This window comes from Eucyclogobius newberryi, unplaced genomic scaffold, assembly GCF_026437365.1.
Source record: "Eucyclogobius newberryi isolate DKJ021-1_F unplaced genomic scaffold, fEucNew1.0.hap1 SCAF_21, whole genome shotgun sequence".
NCBI classification, from domain to species: Eukaryota; Metazoa; Chordata; class Actinopteri; order Gobiiformes; family Gobiidae; genus Eucyclogobius; species Eucyclogobius newberryi.
Window position 1 is genome coordinate 19,283,761 of NW_027315846.1, and position 10,555 is coordinate 19,294,315.

General features: G+C 39.8%; 2 protein-coding genes across 2 annotated transcripts; both read right to left on the minus strand.

Moving 5' to 3' along the window:
• Positions 1 to 275: 275 nt before the first annotated feature.
• Positions 276 to 5,735, minus strand: LOC140371100 (zinc finger FYVE domain-containing protein 1-like). The gene is made up of 11 exons (XM_072458401.1): positions 5,130 to 5,735; positions 4,548 to 5,052; positions 3,941 to 4,155; positions 3,761 to 3,867; positions 3,581 to 3,689; positions 3,386 to 3,483; positions 3,183 to 3,300; positions 2,938 to 3,108; positions 2,560 to 2,740; positions 2,352 to 2,465; positions 276 to 1,909 (listed from the first exon to the last, which is right to left on the minus strand). The coding sequence occupies exons 1-11, from the start codon at positions 5,664 to 5,666 to the stop codon at positions 1,677 to 1,679; spliced, it is 2,388 nt and encodes a 795-aa protein (XP_072314502.1). The 5' UTR covers positions 5,667 to 5,735; the 3' UTR covers positions 276 to 1,676.
• A 1,950-nt stretch (positions 5,736 to 7,685) lies between these two features.
• On the minus strand, positions 7,686 to 8,708 carry LOC140370321 (rho-related GTP-binding protein RhoU-like). Its single transcript, XM_072457434.1, has 3 exons — positions 8,369 to 8,708; positions 8,233 to 8,291; positions 7,686 to 8,132 (listed from the first exon to the last, which is right to left on the minus strand). The coding sequence occupies exons 1-3, from the start codon at positions 8,535 to 8,537 to the stop codon at positions 7,686 to 7,688; spliced, it is 675 nt and encodes a 224-aa protein (XP_072313535.1). The 5' UTR covers positions 8,538 to 8,708.
• Positions 8,709 to 10,555: the final 1,847 nt, after the last annotated feature.

Here is a 10,555-nt window from a genome sequence, read left to right on the forward strand (position 1 = left end):
TCTTCCTCCTACATACAATGAGTGGTTTCACACAAAGATCTACACAAAAATACACAGCAAAGACATGGAGGCGAGCTCAGCTTATGCTCCAACAGATGGGTCCGATACATCTTTAATCTAGCAATGCTTCCAACTTTGTACCCAAACATTAATGTTTTAAGCAATTATTTATAATTTGAAGTCAGCAGTCATTCATACTGAAATGCACATCCCATATTTCATACAGCACAAATGTCTCATTTTGCATGGGAACAAACAACGGCTGTAGAAATATGACTGTGCAATATTAACATTTGGAAAAATGTTGCACTATTCTGACAGATACGTTTAGAATTATTCTTTAGGCAGACATCAAACATTTTCAGGTGAAGAGGAGATTTACCTAGAAAGCTTTAGTGATGAAAAACTGCTGTAAAGACAAAATAGAAAAAGGCCCCACTTGCTCAGCTATTCAAATATTATTATTTTTGCATTAAACAAAAATGATTTGATTGTGAACAAAAAATAAATAAAGCTTTCAGTCTCTTAATGTGTTTATGCTATTGTACCACATTCAAACTTCTCTCTTTGTATGTTTTTGATTGACAATAGACAACAAAGTGATAAAAGGTAACAGACGATCACTACAACATGTAATATAATTAAATTAAAATGATAGAATACTGTATATTTTCAAAAGAAAATTCCACACATGTTTAGCTTCCTTATCCAGTATTGTTTCTAGAGACCCATAACTAGGCATAATGCAAGTTGTTGGGAGGACAATTCTGGGTTTTGTGAAATATTAAGACAACAGTAAAAGAAAATACATACAACTTGAAACAAATGGATTAAGATGCAGTTTAAAACAGACATATACAAGGCCTTGGATCTCTGTCAAACTCTCATGCATGCCAGAGATGCTCAAAATAATGCTAAGATTAATAACCCTAATTTTTTTTTTCTTTGATACATAAATACCATCTCAAATGTACACTTGTCTATATGCAGCTCTATATTTCCATACAACCACAAATCACATGACCAAATACTATTAACATTATCGCACAGTGACCTGAATGATTTTGGCACACTAGATATCCACTGGAGACTCAGATGTGGCGTGAGCGCAGTTTAGATGACAGCAGGATATCTGGTTTGGAGCCATGGTAAGCAACAGCCTATAACAGCTGTAAAGGCTTAGTGAAAAAACTATAATGTTGCAAAACGACATGCAAGAAACCTGTGGGGCTAACCTGCATGGATATAAAAGTTCTCCTTGCCATTACAATACGACATCTGAAAACATTACTCAATATCATTAATAACTAAACCTGTTAAAACATCAGGGTTTTAAGGAAAACAAATTAAGTTTAAATTATACATTTTTTTTTTTCCTGATAGAAAAACATAGCTGAACAGATTTTTGAAACACCAAAATTGGGATGTGCATTGAGAGAATATAGATTATCTGTAAATTCAGAGTGAGAATTTACACTCAAGTCAAGTAACGCACATATTCTGGCTGTTCTGAAAGGCCACAGAAAGTCTTAAATCCCAAATCTGCTAAATGTCCTACATACACTATGATTAATGCTTCCTTGCCACAGACACAAGACAGAACCGTAATATTAGAGGTAAAGCAGTGACAGAGTGAGTGGTTCTCTCTGGTGACCTGAAGAAGGAAGGCCATCTCGTTAAAGTTCACCAGGTTTCTTGTTGCAGCTGATGCACACGCGCACAGGATGATCCCAGCCGCGCGATGGCACTGGCCGCCGCTCAGGGGAACAGTCATCACATACTCCTTGGCCACATGCACGGCAGTGGTGCTTGGACAGCTTGGCAGTGAAGTCTCGCTGGCAATTGTGACAGGAAAGGATGTCCTGATCAGGCACCCAATAGGCAGGTCGAGCAGCATCTTTTACCAGACCTATAATGAAAAAAACAAAACGTAATGTAAATATACAATGCAAATCTACTTTTGCTGACTGCATACTCAAAAACAGCAAATTGTGTTAATAAAACATTATTTTGTAATGAATGATTCTTGCTGTGACCATCTATATTCCCTGAAGACTAGATTACAAATTTAAAAATATTTTTCTATTAACTTTTTTTTTTACATTGCATTAGTAATGAAACTGGTAAAAAATATATATATAATAAATGTAATATTTAAATGAAAGAAATTCTGTTCAAAACTAGGTGAGATAGTCATTTTTTGCCAACAGGAGGAACTCATCTTACACCTGCTCGACAGGTCGAAGGGTTCACTTCAATTAAGTAATATACCACTAGAGGGCGGTGTTTTCTCATGCTTGTTCAGAATATTAGGTTCATACTGTTGCATAACCAATATGCTTAGCACTCACCAAGTGGGATGTCAATGGCGGTGACCACAACTCCTAAGGTGTTTGTCACTACTTCACCAACTTTCCTGGCAAGGTTTCCACCTTCATCCTCCTCAGGCTCAACCTTAGGCACTTCTACATATGAACACAAATAAATCAGTATTAATATACCTCAATTTTATTATATGGAGACTATCAAGGAACAGTTGAGTGTACTAGGAATACACACCTGCATAAGAAACTCTTTGTTCATAGCAGACATCACACACTCTGACAGGGGCCAGGCCCCAGCCTTTCTCTGGGACTGGTGCAGCTTTGGAAGAGCAGCTATCACAGAATCCCTCCCCACAGACCCGGCAGTGATGCTTGGTGTCGTTATCCTGGAAGACTTCGTGACATTTATAGCACACCTTGTACAGAATGAAAACATATTGCTTTGTGACAGACCGTTTGTGTGAAACCTGCAGCTGTGAAAGTTTTATCATGGGACATGATAACAGATCGCATTGTACAACAAATTGACGCTGAGGGTAAACAACCTTTTGATTTTCATAGACTTTGCTGCTGGTGGCAGCTACCACACCGTAGAGCTAACTGAGACACTCACCATGATCAGGGAGTTAGGTTTCCAGTAGGCCGGGGCGATCTGATCAGTCAGCCAAGAGGTGACAGCCTTAGTAGGCTTGACACTGAGCTCTGACATGGACTGGGCTACAAGGTTAACGCCATCCAGCAAACGTTGAGCGGCATAGCTATTGTCCTTTAAAAAGCCCTCTGACTGCAATATCGAATAACAGTACATTAGTAATGCATTTATAATAAAGTATTATTAAATTAATATTGGCTACTTACTCCTGGCCATACATGCTGGATTTCTGTGCGAACAACAGTATCCACAGGGTCCTGGTTCCCATACCAATACTGACGACTCCGATAGATCACTCCACAATTGGGACATTCAATGACATACCTGCACATAGTGCAAAGTGGGGGGGAATCAAACAAAACCATCTTAAAGAATATAACTTGTGTGTGTGACCATTGGTTGTACTCACCCAGACCAAGCATATTTTGCAAGTCCCATCCATGGAGAGTCCGAAGAAGCAGAGGTCTTGGGGATAACAACAACCTCCTTTCCTCCTTCATAACAAGCCTTAACAGACAATGACATACAAAAGAGGGATTCACTAAGAAAAGCGTTTCCAGATTTACACATATACAGAATGCTAAATGCATACATGTGTTCTTACCTTACAAGTATAAATGCGATTATCATACTGGACAGAATAGCGACAGCGATACTTTGCTTCATGGCTCAATCCTTCTGCTAAGTGGTTCATGCTGTTCTTACACCCACATCTGGAAAAACCAAGAAATATCACCATGACAAGAGGAAAAAAAAAAGTTTAAAAACGGGACAAACTACTTACCCACAGCTCAGGCATGAACTGGAACAGGTAAAATACTCATCAGGGAAAAAGCAGCTGTGGGCCACCAGTTCATCTGCAATTTCCCCATTAAAGCGTTCACTCAGGGCCTACAAAAGATAATGTATTCAGTTACAGTTACAAAGGTACAAAGATTACGCAACAGATTAACCGCAGTCCTACATGCAGAGCTTTGAAGATGACAACTGGGGTGCGTGGTGAACGAGTGGCATTGTTATCCAGGAGTTGTTCCAGTTTATTTAACAGGCCATCAAAGTTGGTGGGGGGGTTCAGGGTCTGCGTGCCCCAGTACTGCACAGAACTGAAGGCCTCTGGGAATCGAGAGACCTTCTTGAAACGCTCCAGCAGCAGTCGATCCACCGACTCGGATGACTTCTCTAAAATGACAAACACAAAAGGAGTGTTGTTGACATAAAAACACTGTAAATGGTGAACAGACACAGACAGAAATGCATTTATTGCGCATGCGTCATGACTCAGGTGACATTTATATTTGTGTAAGGCAATACTGAAGAAGACATTGCTAAAGTTGTATCTGTGATCATATTTTATGTTATATAATAGGCAACATATGTAGCCTAGTAAGTTGTAGATTTGTTAAAACTTCTTGATTTTGTTTGTGTTGCATAAGGTTCACGTTCCAATTGTTAACACTAAAAGCTCATATTTGCTAAACCTATCATTGCTGTGCTAGCTCAAACAGCAGTCACATGCCCTTAACCCCTAACTTTATTTTAGTCTTAAGTCCTATTTGCAGAATTGGTCTTACCTGAACCAAGTGTTTTAGTGTGGACAGTCTCATGAAAGATGACGACAGCAGGTCCCAGAGTCGACAGTGGTACATCCAAACCACAGCGAGCTGATGTTGCCTTCAGCTCTTTCGCGAAATGCTTCAGGTAAGCCTCTGAGGCATCTCCCAGGAATTTGAACAGGTCATCGTGGAGGCGGTCTGCATGGGTTCGATAAATGATCAGGTCTGAAATGGCCAGCACCTTCAGCAGCAGACGGGTTCTCTGGCCCTGTTTGGAGCTGTTTCCCAGGAGGCCTTCCGTGTCAATCACCACGACTTTATGAACGGGGTCTAATGCCGCCCACACGCCCACAGTGCAGGACTCTTGAGCAGGGGAAGTTTGAAACACTTCCCTGCCCATGAAGAAAGTGTGGTTGAGAGTGTGGGATTTGCCCTCGCCGGTGTTCCCAAAGATGGATACTACCTTCATCAGCTGGTCTGGGTTGCAGTTGAGGCTTTTTATAAATGAACTGTCATCTTTTATCTTTAGGGAGAATAGAAAACAATTTTAACAACTTAAGAAATGTGTTTGTTTCTTGGTAAATGACTTTATAAACTTACCTGCATTTCTTCATTTTCATCAACAAGGAGAAAACTGCACACCTTTTCCAAAAGTTTTGCCCTTTGAAAGTCTGTCTCATCCCTTTGTTTGTTTGTTGGTACATCAGGCGGTTGTGGAGATGCCGGGACACAGTTAGGCTCTGGGCGTTTAGGAGGAGGAGGGTATGTCGTGAGCTGGTGTTTCTTCTTATTGCCCCCACTGTGTGTACGCTTCTGACAGTCTTGGCACAGGTTGACTTTGCAGTTTTGGCAGCGGACCACTGATCTCTGTCTTTTGCCATTGTCCCCGTTTCCCCCACTGCCTTCTTTACCTTTACAGTTGTCACAATATGGGACGTGCCCAGGGCCAATCTGAACACGCTCGTGGTTCTTCAGGCGCTCCTGTTTATGGAGCTCAAGTTCACAGCGCGTACACTGCAGACTTCTGCATTCATCACATTCAAAAGCTGCCTCTTCTGAGCCACCACAAGTATAACTCTCCTGACATATCAGACTAGTGTTGACACCTTTTTCAGACGATGAGCCATGGCTACTCATCGTTTCTTACAAAGCAAATGTGAAAAACAAAAGGTATTCCTCAAAGAGCTTAAGAAGTAGCACCACAATTATAATACACACATACGTACAAGGCTTTGTGTAATTCAATGTTTGCAAAACTATTAAAATAACTTACAATTGTAGCATGTTTAACGAAAAAATCTACAAAAAATATAGATGACAACTAAGTAAACAAGCAGACAGATGGCGGATAATAAAATTGTCTTATTTAGCTACACTTGTTCTCACAGCCATCAACAGTACATTAGCAATTTAGTGCCTAAGCTTCAACAATATAATATAAGTTAACTTAAAATTGTTAAGACACAAAGAAACAGCGAGGTCAAGTAACACACCCAGAAAAAACATACAATCTGTGCAAATATGCTAACAACAGGCTAGCTAGCAAAGAGACCCTGGACAACTCTCTGGATGATCCGCAGAATCTGTTGACGTCCACAGCAAAACTCTCTGGCCAAATGCTAGTGGGATTCGATTAGCTACAAACACTTTGCTCCAAGAATGTTATTACCAAGCTATTATTGTGCGAGTGAAGCCAGTTAGCTGCAGCTAGCCCCCAGTAATGTCAAGTGAGCTGTGTTACATCAACAAAAACAACAGCGAGTCGATGTCCGGTGCTCGGAAATTCCCAGCTTCGCGCGCAATAAAAATGAGGTGAAAAGCGGGTAAAAATGTTCAGAAAGTCTTGAATAAAGTGTAGTGTTTTTAAACCCGTCCGAGCAGCGTCATTGTTTTGTTCTTCTGCCCCCTCCCTTCCAGATTTCTGTAGCTACGCTATTTTGTTGCCAGGTCAGATCAGCTGATCAGATTATTTTCATGCTGGGTCAGGGGAGGGTGAAACTGTTGCATCTTGGGAAACGCAGTTTATACACATTGTTGTGCTTCTCCAGCTATCTGTCAGACTTTAACCTTGTTTGCCCACTGTTTATCTAGGCCAACTACGTTTTTGCGAAAAACTGTTGTTTGTTGACTTAAATTAAAGGGACCATGAGGAAGATTTCATCTTAAAGTTTGAAGCCTACAGGTAAAATCTCTCTGAAAGGTAGGCATATTGTTATTACTGTTTTGTAGGCTACCATATATGCCTTTTACGCAAAATAAAAGCACCTAAAAAAAGCTCCTATTTTACAGGGGCCTTAGTCTAAAATCAAAATAAGCCTCTGGTCCAGAGCTCAACATGACGTCTACCCACCATCACAAATGCAAATAGAAAGCTAAAGCCAAACTTTTGAGCATTCTCTTTAGAAATAGTTGTTATGCCACTTTGTGTAATGCTCCAGGCAAAGCAAGGACATCTCCGTGGAAACAAGTCAGGTCTATGGAAAGGCCCTAACAATAAAGGTGCATGTTTTTATTTTTATTTTTAAAACTGTTTGGTGGAATAAATCAATTGTGTCCCAGTCAAATTGAGACAGTATCAGTGTCAGTATTGGAAGTGACAACCATCTTCTTCCAAAATCTTTCAAACTAAAAATAAGATTATTAGTAGCCTGCTTTTATTTTTAGGCATAGCTATACCAGAGACTTTAGCCCACTTGTGGTATGTTTTGGTGGACTAAACATAAGAAGATTTAAAGAGGATTCTTTTCACAGTGCATCACACTGAGGACAGAATTAACCAGGCTTTGTTGTGGTAATTATCACTTCAAAGTATCAGCAGGTGACCATTTGTCCACAGTAACTCACACTTAAGCGTTTCCCTCCATTTATGTGTGACAGCAAAGAAACCGGAATAGTATCTATCTACTATATATTAGGCCCTATTTCACACCAAAAATCACAGAAAATATTTATTGAACAAATAGAACAGGACACTTCAACCACACACACACATGTAGGTGCTGTGTAAACACCAAACACACCACAAACAAAACAAGGATAGAGATAGAGGTGTTTTCAAATGCATTCAAACTTAGTGCAAGCTCCATGTTCCAGACAAATATATTTACAATTCGATATACAGTTTCCAAACAGGAAAACAAAACAGGAGTCCAGTCACTAATCAGAAAACATGTTCTGCCACCTACGATAAGACAGACCTTTCAAACATTTGATGATACTAAGCTTTTTACTTTTTCCACCTGCCCATTTGTTCTTGATGGCTGCAAATATTGCACAGTCAAAAACCTCTTTAAGGTGGTGCTGTGTCAAGGCTGAACACTCCACATAGTCGTGTGCCTGAATTTTCTTTGCCAGTTTTTTAGCCTTTTTAAAATGTACTGGTGTTGTATTCCTTTCCCCCAGGTGAAGAAGCACATTCACATTGCTGCAGAGGTCAGACTGTGTCCCGACCAGAACAATTGGAGACATGAAATTACAGCAACGGATCTGTGGAATCCATTTTGTGGCGATGTTGTGGAAGGATGCCGGGTTGACCAGGCTGAAGCAGAGGATGAAGACGTCCACATGGGCATAGCACAAGGAGCGGAGGTGACCAAACTCATCCTTAAAAGCAACAATTTGACAAATCACAACATGCAGTGCAAAAGATAACAATGTGACCAATTAAAAAGTTTTAATCGTTGCAACTAGTCTCAAAAATTACCTGGCCAGCTGTATCAATGAGTTTGATGCGCGTTGGAGTTCCATTGACATGAACAAGACCTAAGTGACAACATATTGCATTTAGGAGCCATGAGCCGTGATAAATGTATAAAAGGTGTAATTTATATGCTTCTTACCAGTGAAGACGTCGAAAGCAGTTTGCCTGTAATCGCTGTTGTATCCATTGAAGATATAGCTGATGATCATGCTGGTTTTCCCCACAGCTCCATCACCAAGCAGCATGCATCTCACCTCATCTCGCTGTCTTTGTGGCCGCTCTTGTCTCTGATAACCATTTTGCGCCATTTTTCTATCAGTATATTACAATATTCCCATTCCCAGGAGTGAGTAGGAAGCACGTGGAGTTGTTTCCCTGTAAAAGATGTCTCTCCACAGGTCTGTTGTTACTGTAAACCAGGCACCCCGATTCGAAAGAACAATGCCATCCAATCAGATCAATGAGCTGCCTGAGAAGTTAGCTTCCTTTTGTTGCACATTTACATAGTCACACCTCCTTTGGACCCACATCCCCTAGAGAAAAAATGATTTTATTGGTCTTTGAATATTTTTTAGTTTATTCTATCTTAGCCCTGTATAACTAATTATGTTAAGTCCTATAAATTTTAAAGTTAAAAAAAAAAAAAACTGGGGGAAAAAAAATATTGTTGATATTTTTTTAAGTCCACAATTCTTGCACTTCTCCTATAAACCCATAGAGGGCGTTGTTACTCTAACTGTAAAATCACTTCCCAGACCAGCTCAAAAAGTAGACGTGAGACAAGCTGAAGTTTTGCAATTTAGTGGAAACAAACTTGGTGAGCTACAGACCTACTGAGTCTAATAGTTTTTAATTCCAAATTTCAGTGATGATATCGTTTCAATAAGATGTCTAGAAATATAAATGTCAAGAATAACCGGTCTTACTAGAACCTATCTAGAACCAATGAAAAAGTGTGACACGCTCTTAATTGGTAGGATAGGACAATACTAATAGATTATTTGCTTATCAATTCAGCAATGATTACATATTGTTTTCTCAGGTAGTGTTTGTGAACTGTGGTGTACAAACTATGACTTTAATAAAAGATGGTGATGAACTTTCAGTCCACATATGAAATGTCCTACTGCCCTTACACTGCAGATGCTTGTCAGAAGCAGCTTACAGCACAATGTGAAGCGGGCCTTATCAGAGAGGTCCTGCAGGAAACTCTGTGAGCATTGTGTTGTGAGCTCTGTGTTTCCTGTTTGTCGTTCTTACAAATTTACCCGCTCTCCTCTTTTTATATTCTCCCCCTCTTTCCTACCAGCTGCAGTGCCACATATTCCCAGTGGAAGACGAACAACATCTGGCCCCCTCTCTGGACCCGGCTCAGGTCCCAAGCTGCACCTCAAACAGCTGTGATTCAAAATCTGTTCCTTAATCCAAGGTAAATGTCAAACACAGGAAACTGTCTTAAAATAGCCCAACATACAATCATACGTTTCCTGTAGAAGCCACTTTTATTAGAAATGGTGGTCTTATAGTACCTGACCTATCCAGCAGTGGGCACAAGAGTGCTGACGTATGTACATTTGTCAGAGTGGCAGCTGCCTGGCCTTCAATGGGGGGGGCATATCTATTACAGTAAACATGTTTTGGCTTTTTCTCTCTTAGTCCAACTGCTGCACATGACAAGACATGGTGAAGCTGTTTAGTAAAGGGATGGGTGCGAGGCTTAAGACAGGGTCAAACATACTAAATAACGTGCTTCAAATATACCTTTTTATGGCAGTGGGAGTTAAATCTGTCATGTCTATCAGGAAATGTTTTATGGATGCTGTAACATAATATTATTATGCATGGGTTTCAGAGTGCTAAAACATGAAACAGGACAATGTGAATAGAATCCATCTTAAAAAATCCTTAAAAACAGGAAGATATCATGTATTCGATGCTTGTTGATAAAAAAAAATACATTTTGAGAAGCTTGGAAACAAAATATAGTTTAAAGATAAGGCCAATAGAGACTTTTTTTGGCTGTTAAATGTCCTTACTACTTTCTTTTACTTACTTTCTCACTTGCTTTCTGCTTAATGATTTGGCATGGGGTGTTTGCTTTTCTAGATTATGAATATTTTTATTGCAAAATGTTCAGAGATTCAAGCTTTTGCACAATGCATAATCAGTATTATTGGCATTGATAATATATCCATGGCTCTTTCTTCTACTAAACTAGACCACAGTAAAAAGTGTTAAAAGAATCAAGAGTAATGTCCTTTCCCAAGCCAGACTTCAGCGCAGGACACAAAAATGGCTTTCACCATTTGCATAATGTTTGTCGCAT